The 13,772-nt window shown below is 44.3% G+C and overlaps 1 protein-coding gene across 34 annotated transcripts in view; it reads right to left on the reverse strand.

Moving 5' to 3' along the window:
* Nucleotides 1-982: 982 nt before the first annotated feature.
* Nucleotides 983-13,772, reverse strand: part of LOC130534543 (muscleblind-like protein 1) — a 43,325-nt gene continuing 30,535 nt past the window's right edge. For 7 of the 34 annotated variants that reach the window (XM_057048745.1, XM_057048746.1, XM_057048743.1 and 4 more), the window contains 9 exons: nucleotides 11,907-11,951; nucleotides 11,613-11,825; nucleotides 9,017-9,256; nucleotides 7,771-7,824; nucleotides 7,145-7,295; nucleotides 6,293-6,328; nucleotides 5,640-5,731; nucleotides 5,266-5,339; nucleotides 983-4,831 (listed from right to left, as the gene is read on the reverse strand). In XM_057048745.1, the coding sequence (XP_056904725.1) occupies nucleotides 5,283-5,339; nucleotides 5,640-5,731; nucleotides 6,293-6,328; nucleotides 7,145-7,295; nucleotides 7,771-7,824; nucleotides 9,017-9,256; nucleotides 11,613-11,825; nucleotides 11,907-11,951 (888 nt within the window). In that variant the 3' untranslated portion in view covers nucleotides 983-4,831; nucleotides 5,266-5,282. Of the gene's footprint in view, nucleotides 4,832-5,265; nucleotides 5,340-5,639; nucleotides 5,732-6,291; nucleotides 6,420-7,144; nucleotides 7,296-7,770; nucleotides 7,825-9,016; nucleotides 9,257-11,612; nucleotides 11,826-11,906; nucleotides 11,952-13,772 lie in introns of those variants that run through there. The other 27 variants (XM_057048750.1, XM_057048768.1, XM_057048754.1 and 24 more) reach the window with 23 other exon arrangements.

The following is a 13,772-nucleotide window of genomic DNA, read 5'->3' on the forward strand; positions in this document are numbered from 1 at the left end:
TAACTACAATTTCTGGAAATATCAACGTAGACTCAGAGCGTTGTGTACTTAATGTGTCAAATCCAAGCCAATAACTCGCCATTTTAGTCCTGGGTGTGTGCAATGAGACAGTGAAAAGGTGTTTTTATAATCAAACAGCTACTCAGAGCTTCACAGCGGTGGATTTACCGTATTTTTGCGACCATAAGGCACACCGTATTAAAAGGACCAGTCTTAGTTATGGGTGCTTTCTGTATTTAACACATACATAAGGTGCACCGGATTATAGGGCGCAAGCATGGTAAAACATACCGGTACACTAGCTTAAAACATGCATGGTAGCGTGTATTTAGCAATGTACTCACGTTATTTTTTGATCGGTTTTCCATCGAACACACCAGTTTCCCTCTCATCGTTGTCAGAATCAGTCTCACAAATAAGGTGCACCTCATTTTAAGGCGCCCGTCCATTTTTGAGAAAATGTAAATGCGTCTTGTGGTCGCGAAAATACGGTATTTAAACATTCGCAGTGAGATATTCAATTTTTGGAATACTGGAAACCCGAGCAATAATATTCAAGGCTCCACAAACAGTCCCAGGAACTTTTATTACCGCAGGAATATATTCACCTGGGGTTAAATAGTCTGTGTTTCTATTCACCTCAAAATTCAGAAAGCTTGTTTCAATACTAACAGAATTAGCTCACTGCTCAGATAAACTGTATGTCAGTATGGTTTATATATGAACCCCAGGTTCTAACAAGAGTTATCATATTTGCTAAAAATTAGCCTGACAGGTTACGTACGCCTGGCTTTAAAAAAAAAAAAAAAATTGTTTTTTAAGACTTTGACAACTTATCATTTATGAAAAACCTGTCTTGCTTCACACCAGAAGTTATTGAATAAAGTCGGCAGAAGCTTCAGACGTAACAGTTCGTGCACCCAAAATCGAGCGATATGCAGATGATGCAGTGTTTTATTTTTGAAATGACATTCTTCAGCACTTTCTTCGATTTGCTCAGAATTTTTTTTTATTTCATTTTTTCTTTAAACTTCATAACAGCAAGAATCAAATATAGCATCACGGGCCCCATGAAAAATGCATCACATTTGATTCACCCACCAAAGTCGGCACAGCAGATATATAGCTACATTCACAATTGCTCCAAACTGCCACGTGGCACCACCGACCACCTCTCCTCCTCCCGACGCTCTTCCTTCCAATGAGATTATATTTTTATGGCTTTAGATTATCTGTGACGGCTTTTTCTCCACAGAGGCTGTTTGGAGGTGGCAAGCGGCGTGCTAACGCGACCCACCCTTTCATGGGGCCCGGGGCAATAAAAACAAGCAGAAACAAACCGCGGCGGTTGACAGAATACATCATATTTAGCACTACAAGCCAAGAAAACATTAAAAGAAGCAAAAACAACAACAAAAGGATAATTTGAAAAAAAATGAAAGTTGTACATCGTTTAAGCATGCGTGCTCGTAGGAGATGAGAGATGACAAAGATGATCAGGACCACGTTTCAAAGTGCTGACCTGATGATGTTCCGATCGGAAGGTTTATTTTATTTCTTTTTTTACTGAACTACATTCCTGTTTGGTCAGTTTCATCTACTAGAAGCACAGCTTACATCAACATAAAGAACATACTGCTAGCTATGGTGTTGTGTTGCATGTATTTTAACTCTCCAAGTGGTGAAACTTTAGTGAGTATATTTTTAGGATTCTTTTTTTTTTCTTTAAATAAACCACTATTCTATTTTTGTATTTTTCTATATATTTAATTCCATTACATTGATAGAATATTGTATACTGTAAATACATCTTCCTGTGTAACATGTTTTCTTCATTATTACTGTCGTGATTTTTTTTCTTCTTCTTCTAAATGTATAAGTGTTTCCTTTAACATGCATTCTTTCTGGAGTAAAGAGACAGGATGTGTTGTGATTGGTTAGGGCCTGGGAGGGCGTGGCCATGACACACAGACCTGTCGGTGAGGCAGGTTAGGGGGGACCAGACGAACCCAATCAGGCCCTTACACTGGAGGGCCCCGTGGACGCCTCCTCCGGAAGGTAACCTGGCAAACTACAAGCTGCTGACGAAAAAGAAGAGCAACACTTGACCTTTTCTGAAAGGAACCAGAGAGTGAGAACTCAGTGACCTTTTGATGCGAGCGAGCTTTTTTTTTTGTTGTTTTTGTTTTTTTAGTTCAGCCTTTTGGTAAGATTGGTTTTTGTTATCCTAGCAAAATTCCTCGTCATTATAGACATTAGATGTGTTCTTTTTTATTCAAAATAAGATCTCAATATACACGATTCTCTCTTTTTTGACTATGTACAGAAGTGCAAAAAAGTCAACCTTTGTCACCTTCGTCGCCTCGAGATTTCCCCGCCGTCTTAGATCAGGAGCTGGCTGAGCGAGGGTGCTCACCTGGCCCGTGCTCAGTAGAGCCCCCCCGAAAAAACAGTGATAAAATATGCAGCTTGCTTTCGAACATGGCCCAATTTCCAGGGAGAGTACAAATATTAAAACAATATCTACTATTTGAAATGGATACAATAGAAAATAACATATTTACTCTAAACATCTAAGAATTATATTTTTAGAACTTTTTTTCCTCTTGTATGACTACTTACAAACCTTACAGTCATTAAAATATTACTCAGTTGTTGGCGACGGTTGCCACAGAGGCACCTCAGCCTCTCTGTTCTATTATTTCTCACTGTCATAGAAAACATCTTTGTTCAAAGAACACAAAAACTCCAGAAATGAACAATGTGCATACAGTTCAACAATATGCATAATGTAGAAAATATTTAGTCCACAATCATAATTGTACTAAAACTAACATTACATGGAATTTCAGGAGACTGTGCATGAGGAAAGGCGCAACAAAAACCCCAACACACTTTTACTTTATATTCATTGTAGGAAAGATAAATATATCGATCAAACCTTAAAATAGAGGTCAAAACACTCGGCGCTTAAAGAAAAAAGATGACAACGCTGAAATAAATGGCAATTCCGTAGTGTGTGTGTGTGTGTGTGTGTGTGTGTGTGCGTGCGTGCGTGCGTGCGTGCGTGTGTGTGGACTCTTTTCCACCGCTGCCTTCTGATCTCAACTTGAGTCAACTGATTTTTTTGGGGTTTTCTTGTAAGTGAGAGTACCAGGAAGTGTTTTAGTACCAAAAATATCAAGCCGAAAATTGTGACGTCAAGTGACCACAGGCCAGTGATTGGCCAGGGGGGGGCGCCACTGTGACTCCCTCACAGGTGTATATTATTTCTATGAGCGATTGGCCAGGGGGGGGCGCCACTGTGACTCCCTCACAGGTGTATATTATTTCTATGAGCGAGGTCGCTATGGAGACAAAGAGGCTAAAATTTATTGCAAAACAACTGAAACCAAGTAGATGGCAGGGTGTGTAATGGAAAAGCGCCCATTTTGTGTGTGTGTGTGTGTGTGTGTGTGTGTGAGAGAGAGAGAGAGAGAGAGAGAGAGAGAATATGGCGTGAGTTAGGCAACTGGATGGTTCAGGATAGCATGTTGCATTGTGCTAACTCGATGGTACATTCTAAGGCTTTGGATGAGCAGTACAATCGTTGAAAGTCTCAACACTTTCCCTGTATTATCCACCAATTAAAGATGCCTGAAGAACACCCAGTACACACACAAAAACAAGTTCAAAAGACGTCATCTTTATGCCTGATCTTCATCAACTTCATCAAAAAATTAAAAATGACTTGTCTTATTTTACCTAGTAACACTGACCACCCAAAAAAAGACTTTGGCTGACCGTCTGAAAACATTCTCTGGCAGAAATATTCAACAAATAATCTTAAATATGTCAAATCTATATATACACGACACCACCTGGGACAATCTGCCCTCACATTACACATCAAAACAAAGAGAAATAACACAACTGTCGACAGTTGCACCATCAAGATTGACTTTTGTCTCACAGCAGTTCGGATATCGACCCATCTTTCTTCTTCTTTTTTAAAATGATTCCCTACAGTTCTGTTTTTCTCCTCTATCAGGGGAGTCGGGTCTGTCACAGTAACCCAGACCCCCCACAGTCACACCACCTTTAGAGTCAGTAAATGACTTGAGGACTCGGTTTCCTGTCTGTAAAACGACGCAGTTAAAAGCATAGGATTGCGCGTGATGTCGGGGGCGTGAGAGGAACCATTGGGATTAAAGGGAGCTGAATCTTGGTAATGCTGCTCGCCGTGCGTGGAGACGTGCGTCACGTGATGCCTGCCATGTTTAAGACATGTGCTTAAGAGACTAAGGAGTAGGCTGCAAAGGTTTGAACGATGCCTAAGACCACAGTCCGGCCCTAGCTTTGCTTGGAGTGCACTCGGGTCATTTACCCTACGGCTGGTTTATAAAAATGAAAATTATCGTTAAAAAATAATAACACTTGAAATACAAGGTGCACCTCTGTGTAAACAAATGAACACATTTAAGTTAAAGACCAACGAACGCAAAAAATCATGGCATGATTTTTGGTCATGTGACGTAACAATCCGTCCCGTTTTTGCCGATCTCGCCGCACTCCAACCTCACGTTAACATTCAGAGTGTGTCCGGTGAAACGAGGTACGCTGTCGGTATCCAGCGTAAGGCAGTCTTTGATGATTCTCTTTTTTGTCGTTTTATGTGTAATCTTAACAGTATATGTGCATGAAATCAAAAACAAACCTACAAAAACAGAGCTGTCCTACGTTAACATGCAGATTTATTCCAAACAAGTTTGAGATTCTTTTTTTTCTTCTTTTCTTCTTTCACTTGTGATGTTATAGGCATGAAAGGTAATGTTTAATGTTGGATGTCGCTCTGCAGAAGAGATGAAACAAAGCAATCAGGTGTGGATCAGGTTACAATTCCAATAACTGTGAAGTGCAGTTTATTACAAGAAACGAGGGGAAAATACAGAGAACCTATTAAAAAAAATGCTCTCTGAGCCTATCAACACATTCTCTCATGAGTTTATGGTTTCCGGTTAGCATGTTGTTATGCACAAATCTAAATTACTACCTTAAAAAAGGGGTCACAGAAATGCCAAAAGTTGCCCCTCCTAACTCTATGAGAGAAGATACTGGGTTCAAATCCCATAGAGCTTTTCTGTGTGGAGTTTGCAGGCTTACACCAGGCAACCGTACCCTCCCTAACGCATGACCTAACATGCTAAGGGTGCGTGGATGGGTGTAACTGGCATTGCCTCTTTTGAACTGATGTCTGAGCAGTTTCACAACAGGAGCAACACGTACCGTTTATAGAGAGACTCCTACATCTGCGTAACATACTTGTGACTAGTCAGGTGGTCTGCAGATATAACTGGAATCTGTGTGAAGGGGGGGGGGGACAGCAAGACAAGCAGTCAGTGGAATGGACAGAAGTTAAAAAAGGAAAGACAGACAGATCGGTCGAGCTGAGGACAAACAGCCACATAATAATTTCCTGAATAAACAGATGCTGTGAGAAGCTGGCAAAGATCAGGGATGAGTCCTCATGCAGGTTTTATAAAGCACTTGAAAATCACAAGATGCCAAAAAAACAAGTCAAGGTTGATACCAGAAGCGAAAAGATATTTACTGTAGAGTATAAATAGAGTGAGGAGGGGGGAGGCAGGAGGGAGGCAAACCTGATTGGCTGTTGCAGTTGCAAAGGGAACACTTGTGGCAGATGTTGTGGCTGCAGACACAGTGACTGGAGTAGCACCGTGCATCATGGGTACTTGGAGAAAAACATCACACAAGGAGTCGAATCAGATCCCCCCCCCAAAAAACAAACTTTTTTTTGTTGTTGATGCGTGACTCGTCTCTACAGGATGCAAACAAACACGAGAATCAGATCCATTCTCCAGCGGTCTTGATTCCCCAACAGCTCCAGCTATTAGAATACTGAAGCAGCAACAAATGTGCCCTAGACACGACACAAAAAGGCGTTGGGGGAAATCTTTGGGGTGCCGTTGAGCTAATTGGCAAATGTGAAGAGCAAAGTTTAAGTACGCCTGGTAGCTCACTTTTGCATCCCTTTTAGCTGAAACCTGCAAGCACATCCAGGAATGAGCCCCCGTGTTTACAAAGCATGTGCAAGCGAGACTTGATAATGAGCTATTCTGAGGTTTGGAAGCCTGGAATGGGAGGAACAAGCATCAGGTGACAGTCGGGAACCTCAAAGGTCTGTACCACAATGCTGTGTCGTCAACGAAACAGAGCTAAAATGGATTTGGAAACGTTAGGTGGCGAGGAGAATGAAGCTGAATGGTGTCCAGTAAGGAGAGCTTGCACCTACCAACACTTGTTGCAGGAGTCATGCACAATATCGAGCCTGCCCATCATGCATTACGACAGGGAGTGGAGTGAATAGGGAGGAGAAGAGAGCGAGAAACACTCGTTACTGGTGCCATCAAGTCAACAATCTGTGGTGTACAGACAGATTTTCACACAACATTTTCAAAAATGCGCTTTTAATCAGTTTTGTGAGCGCATGTACTGCACAGCATGAGCTCAACGGCAACGCCCTCTGTTGGCGGTGGAACAGCTGTCTGAACGACCCAGTTTGGGAACCCTCCGTGAAGCGCAGTGACCTGACATCGTGGCGGTGCGGGAAAATCTGTGGGCATCTGGGTATCTGAAGCGTTCACGGGAGGGAATCGATACGGGCTATTCTTAGGCACTCAGATTAGATATGTGGGACACAGTGTAAAATGAGAGTACAGAAGGGTGGCGAGATGTGTGTGTGTGTGTGTGTGTGTGTGTGTGTGTTTGAAGACTGTTGCTGTCTGACCCAATAAAATCTCTGTAAATTGCCTCAAGTTCCTCCAAAACCCAAAGACAGAAACTGCTAAACAGTTTTAAAGGGGCTGGATGGACTTTTCCACTGTTGCCGACTGTCTTTTTGCAGTATTGCAATAAAAGCTGAATTAAGATTGATGTCTATACGTACGGCCATATATTTATACCGTCTTAATTCAATATAATAATGATGAAACGGGACTACACTCATGCTGCGCCCACATGTGCGATTGAGTCCATGCAAGCCGTTCCACCTTGTGGATGACATCACACTGTCACTCAGCCGTTCACTGACAAAGCCAGAACACAAGCACAAACCTGGGCTACTACTGGGACCTTTGCGCCTCACCTGATGGTATGAAGGCAGCCTGCTGCTGGAACTGCATGTTGGCCAGGGCCTGTTGGTACGGGAACATGCCGGCGTTGAATATCGTGGTGGCACCGTTGGCTTTTTCAAGTGCAGGTCTCTTTGGTAAAGGAGGCAATACCGGAGGGAGCCCCTGATGAAGGGGGATGTCGTCGGAATCACGGCAGGGACATAAAAGACAGTCACAGTGACATTCAGAGGAGAGAGAGAGAGAGAGAGATTCATTAGAAGAGAAAAAAAGAAGTGACCAGGCAGCAGAACAGTGATATTGCACCTGTCAGAGAGCGACAGGACAGCGTAGGCAAAAATGTAGCGAATCTTAATTCAGAACATATATGCGCCTTCAATTTGAGGTAAAGGCAGTTTTAATAAAACACATGGTTGCTAAGACTACGAGCTGTGTTCAAACAGATCTGACAGAACGTCTCAGCATGCATTAATGGAAGAGAGCAAATTGTGCAAAGGCGGTGGTATAGAGCCGTGCACTTTTACACACTCCGCTGGTGAACCTTTATTCTAATATGCATTTAATCTGGATCTAAGGTCTACATATGCAGTTACAACAGGCACAGCTGCATGCAAAGCTAAAAGGTGAAAGGTCATAGTACCAGGTCAAAGGTTGTGTAGAGGGGTCGCTTCTGCGATTTGACAGCCGACTGAGTCTTAATTAGCAGGCAGCGAGCACATGATGGCAATGGGCCAATGGGGTTCAAGCGCATTAACACAAACCAGCAAGCGGAGGTGCATCATGGGGGCAGCAGTGCGGTGTGGGTTGGTGAAGTAAAAGTAATAAAACAAACAAACAAATAATAACAAAAGAAAACAAATCAGTGGAATGCATCATACAACAATAACAAGGCTACCACATGCACATGAATGACTGTAAGGACGTAAGAGCAACCCAAATATTAGCTACACTTTCTCTAGCTTTACATTCCTTTCAAATCCAAACACTTTGACTTTTGGTGCCACTTTCCGTCTGTTGGGCAAGAAAATTATATTTCACCTGATATTGTCTTCAAATATTAAAACTAATGAAGTGGCAAAACGAGGCGGAGGTGCAGGAGGAGAGCGAGAGGCTCGGTGTCAGCGTGCACCGCCCTGTCGCCGCAGCCTGCAGCCAGTAAAATCCCCAGTGCATGCTGGGCCGGCGCTGGAGGCAGCGAGGACAGTGCAGCTATTCTCTCCCTAAAAGTTCATTTTTATTTTGAAACTCTGCAGCACATTTGCTCTTCTGAAATACATCTTTGAGATTTAGTGAGGAATGTTTCATTTCACCGACTGAATGTGCTACGTTTTCTTTCTTGTGACCCGAGCTGTGTCTGAAATCACCACCTATTCCCTATAAAGTGCACTAACTAGGGTGCATGAAACTTTGTGGTTTGTCCAATTAGGAAGTGAGGATCACTGTATAGGGTACAAATGTTCTTAGTGTATCCCATAATGCATTGTGAAAAATTATGTTCAACTGATGCTCCCAAACAAACGTGACATTATTTGACCCAATGACACCATTTTTGCCCAGCTTATCAGTGAGTGCTTGAGTTCTTCACTAAACCCTGCTCCCTATCTAGTGGGTAGGGAGTAGAGAACAAGTTTGTGATTACACCCACAGCTTCAAAGGATTGTTTTTGTCCAAATACATAATGACTCTAATAGGATGCAGCCTTTATTTTAGCCACATGAACACCTTCCTATTAGAGTTCAGAATCTTTGGAAACAGGTTGAGGGGAGAGTTGATTTGATGATGATTTTGATTTGGGCAATTTTTTTTTTTAACTCCAATATTGAGGGAAAATGGTGTGGTCTAAATCAGATATTTTTCTCTCTCCTCCTCCTGTTGCAGGCACCTACCATGGCTGCAGCGGCCGCAGCCTGGTTGACCTGGTGCTGGGTTGCTTTGATCTTCACCTGCAGGTGAGCGGGAGGGTGGAAGTATTTGCACTTCTCCCTCGTGCAGCGGCCCTTAATGTAGTCCATACACACAGTGACGGTGTTGTCGTTGGTGTCGATCATCGTGCTGTCCGCAGGGTGGGCGAAGCGGCAGTCGTTCTCCCCGCGTGTGCAGTTGCCCCGCTGGTATTCGCGACACACCTGCAAATGGACATTTTAGGTGCTTTTATGTTCTTTGTCAGTGACATGCAACACTTCATGTATAGATCAGTCTATGAGTTAATTTAAGGTTCAGTAATTGACCGCCATCACAGCCGCGATTACAGGATCATCAATCATGCATCTGTCGTCTATAACTGTATGCTGCAGTTCCTCACACGGACAGAGGGGGGCAGTCTGCGCATGAAAAGTATACACTGCCTGTATACATGAGACTCATGGGAAATATGGAGCTGGCGTTCCTCATGGGGGCCTTGAGGTGACGTAATTACTCACCCCTACTTACCCAACATACATACACACACACACACACACACACACACACACACACACACACACACACACACACACACACGAGTCTACATATAAGATGAGTCTACATATAAATTATGCTTCCCTGAATGAAATTTTGACACTTTAAGAGCTGGGTAATAACTTAAGATCTCCGGATGAGCGCAGCCACACGTCCCTGTGTCTGATTTGGTGTGGGAAGGCTATCCCACTCCCAAATGAACGTGGCATGTTCTATTGATCTATATCGATTCCTTTGTGCGACAGTATTGCTTCATGCGCTTATAAAATATTTGTTTTGCACAAAAAAGAAGCCACCAGCGCTGCTCGCTACAAGCTAGCACTGCTCTGACTCCTTTCAGCTCATCATCAATCTGTGTGAGTGATGCTTTGGGGAGGGGGGGGTTACTCCCCTCTCTACCTCCTGTTTCTCTAATATACCTGCACTCGTGCACGCCTGCATGCACACCATCATTTTCCTGTGCTGATACTGCCGCCGCAGCTACTGGTCTTTTAAAAAGAGAGGCTCCCTTGTTGTCAGGCAGATGTTGGAGAGGTGGATGAGAGAGGGAGGGCGGGAGAGAAAGGGAGAGAGCTAAAGGAAAATGTACAAGTGTCGATGCACGAAGTATAAAAATGAAAGAACAAAGAGATCGGGATCAAGGAGTCGGAGCGAGGAAAATGCCAGCGGTGCTGAGCCTGGCAAATAAATACAAGAAATCATCTTTCCGCTCACATGGAAACTCCCTCTGGGCCATTTACATCTCCATGACTGCAGGTAAGTAACACAGATTTCACCATTTGTGGAAAGGTCAGCGAGACGGCCGCAGAAAACCGACCAAACATCTACCAACTGAGTGTCAGAGCACGGAATTCCAGGCGTGAAAACAGGCGCAAGAGGCGCCAAACTTCCACTTGCTCTTCTTTGCGATATTTTTAACAAACATTTCCTCTGACAAACTCTGAAATCTCCCGGTAAATTCCAACCAAGGGCTGAAAACTGGACCAAGAGCACGTGCTGAAAATTCAGCTGCGCCCGCCCGATGAATATTTCATGTCTTTGCCTGTTTACTGAGCTGTGTTGCAGGATGCCATCGATCCTTCGCCAGATAATCGCTTCAGTCCCGGCCTGAATCACAACCCACATGTTCCTCTCCGGCGAACGTCTCGCCGACCATTTCCCCAAACCTGCCTATTACATCTAATCGAGGCTTTCTGGGTTTCTGTTGTGTCTCTTCCTCAACTGCAAATTCACTTCAGCAGCATCTGTTCGTGTCCAGCAGAAACCTCTCCGGCTTTAACCCTCTTAATTAGCAACTTTCCGAGTTCGCATTTTAACCTTCGGTGTGCCCCCCCGCCTTCCCCCCGCAACAATTATTCTGCTGCAAGAAGTCTTTTCCGGGCGGGGCTGCATAACGGATGACATCGACTTCCTGTCCGGTTAATGATCATCTAAACGGGCGCGGTTGAATGACTGATTGCTGACGTGGCGCGATTGAAGACTTGTCGGAAGATTTATCGTAATTAACAAATTAATCACGACCGCAGCTTGCGACAAACAACGAAAAGTCCCATCTGTCTACGGGAACCATATGAGCGTTTCCACGGAGACAGTCTCATTTACATCTTGGCCTGTGCTCGACTCTGCGTTATTAAACAGTTACCATAATCCAAACATGCTAATTAACGTCTGCAGCTGAAACAGTTGAGACAAGAGGTTCCAACCCACATGTTTAATATTCTAATAAGCTCAGCCCACATTTCAAAGCTCCATCTGGGTGCAAAGTTGGGAAAAATAACAATCTGATGTTGGCTTAATCTCATTTAATCTGTGGCTGATGAAAGAGAAAGGTTAAGTATGCAGAGCTTGTGTCCACACATCTTGAATCCCCATTTCACACACATGGGGGTGAGGGGGTGGGGGTGGTGGTGGGGGGGGGGGGGTCACGCTACCATTTGGGGGTCTCACAAATCAGGGGGGAGTATCAACGGGAGCTTGGGGTCCATTACCAAACAAACCTGGCGGACCGTGAGGTGTGTTTCCTACCTCCAGCCTGTCTGTCCTCATCAGCTTCTGTGCGGCGGCGGCAGCAGCATGAGGTACGGGGACGCTGGGGTTGCTGGTGACCAGTACAGGGGTACTGGGCAAGATGTCCGCGGGCATCAGACCGGGCGACACGGGGCCAAGGTAGGGGTTAAACGCGGCGGCTGCAGCGGCGTTCACGTTGGTGGCGAGGCTGGGCGTGACTGAGAACATGGGCTGCAGGGACAAGGAAAATGACAGAAATTGACAGAGTTTTTCACATTTATCACGTCTGTAGACATAAAGGTGAATTATTACATAACACTGATGTTCGTTAGCCCAATGATGAAGACGGGATAGAGACTGGGGAGACATAAGCAGACAAATAAACAATTACTGACATCAGGAGAAGACCAAAAACTTCACATCGTTCTTTAGCTACAACCTTCATGCGCCAGATCACGCACATCTCGGTTTAATAAGATGGAGGAACATTAAGCTGATTCAGCTGCTGGTCTTGATGGTTGATGGAGTTTGAAAGAGGAGGTAATCACAAAAATAAAAACACTCGTTTTGTGGTTTGGATTCTTTTTTTTTTAAACAAAAATTCTGCCCTTGGAGAGCTATTTCTGTGCACCAGGGTGCGGCTCGGTGGACACAAGCCCAGACGCGCCGCGGCGATGCCTGGGAGTGAGACGGTGATGGTTGTGTGGGAGATGATCCGATTGGTCGTTCCTTCTGAAGCTGCGGTGCTGCCACCTGTAGTCCAGAGTCAGCACCGCAGGTGACCCATTCGAAATGCAAATAATGCCATTTTAACCCGACTTCCTCATTTCAAATTCCTCATTCTAAAGAAAAAGCAATAAACCTGACAGACAGATATCAATGTGAGATTTATCAGAACAGTATAAACAGCAGCTCTGAATTTATTTTAAGTTTTGATTCATTTATGCTTTAAGATGCTCGATACATACGAAGGCACTTAAACTCCACATGAAACTTAATGAAACCTAATAAAAAATGACTTATTCTGAGCAAAAAGGAAATGATGTCAGCTGCCCTGACTGTGGCTCGCCTTGCGTATGGACTGTGTAGGTCTACTGTATTCTGCTACAGGCGCGCTACATGTTTTCTGCGCACGTTCTCGCTCCATCTCAGCCTGACAGTCGTTTCTCGGGCCTTGCCAGAAAGACACAGTGAGTAATAGAAGAGGAGAGGCCGTCTGCACTGAAACGGCCTCTCCTCTCCGCATGGCTCCGGGATGAATTCACAAAACGGGACTTGCGATCCGTGTGAGGAATTATGATCGTGGCCTACGACGGTAATAAAGCAAGGAAAGCGACATCCTTCTGGTTGGAAATAGATGTGATGTCAGTAGCTAACATAATCAGGTTTCTAAAAAATGCTGATGTCATGCTGCAAAAATTTGGTGACCCTCCTCCCAGCCTGCTTTGGTTTTGTCCTCATTTAGCATTGACGCGCTTCCAAAATATGTCAAGGACTTGCTATGAATCAAACTGCGGCTTTTTCAGCCGTGCACATGTACAAAAACCAGGCCAGAAAAATTCCACTGGATGCCTGTTAGCAATTTTAATTACAGGCTTTATCATATTCATGTGATTTGGTCTTCTTAGAAGTCATAAAATACCCACCCAATGAACAATTTCACCACAAGAAACCATCAAATAAACAGAAAGTGGGTAAAAATCTTGAGATTCTGAACAGCAGCTCTCATAATGGATTTGATGAACACCATAATCAACAAGGCATCAGGTTTAATTGAAAAACATCGATGGCATTTTAATAAGGGGTTAGATTGTTGCCAGCGCCTCTTTTAAGTGTATCGGACCTCCCGCGGGTCTAGCTGTTAGCCACGCTCTGTCTCAAGCTACAAAAAAGGTGCAGACTGGATGGATGTGGAGAGTCTGAGGAAGAACGGGAGTCTTCAGACATGAGGGAGGGATGAAGGAGGGAAAGGCTGGAGCCTGCTGCCATCCTTTGTTCTAGTCATGCGTCGTCTTTGGTCCAAAGCCGCCTCTCCTCTCTGCTGCCATCCGACCTGTCTTCACTCTGTTTATCTCTTCCTGCCTCTGTCAGTCCTCCCTTTAGCCTTCTGCTGGTGCTTCTGTCACCCCTTCCTCCCTCTCCACTTTCTCTGCCCTCGCAGAAACAGAAAAAGGAAGT

Source organism: Takifugu flavidus, chromosome 12 (assembly GCF_003711565.1).
Source record: "Takifugu flavidus isolate HTHZ2018 chromosome 12, ASM371156v2, whole genome shotgun sequence".
Lineage (NCBI taxonomy): Eukaryota > Metazoa > Chordata > Actinopteri > Tetraodontiformes > Tetraodontidae > Takifugu > Takifugu flavidus.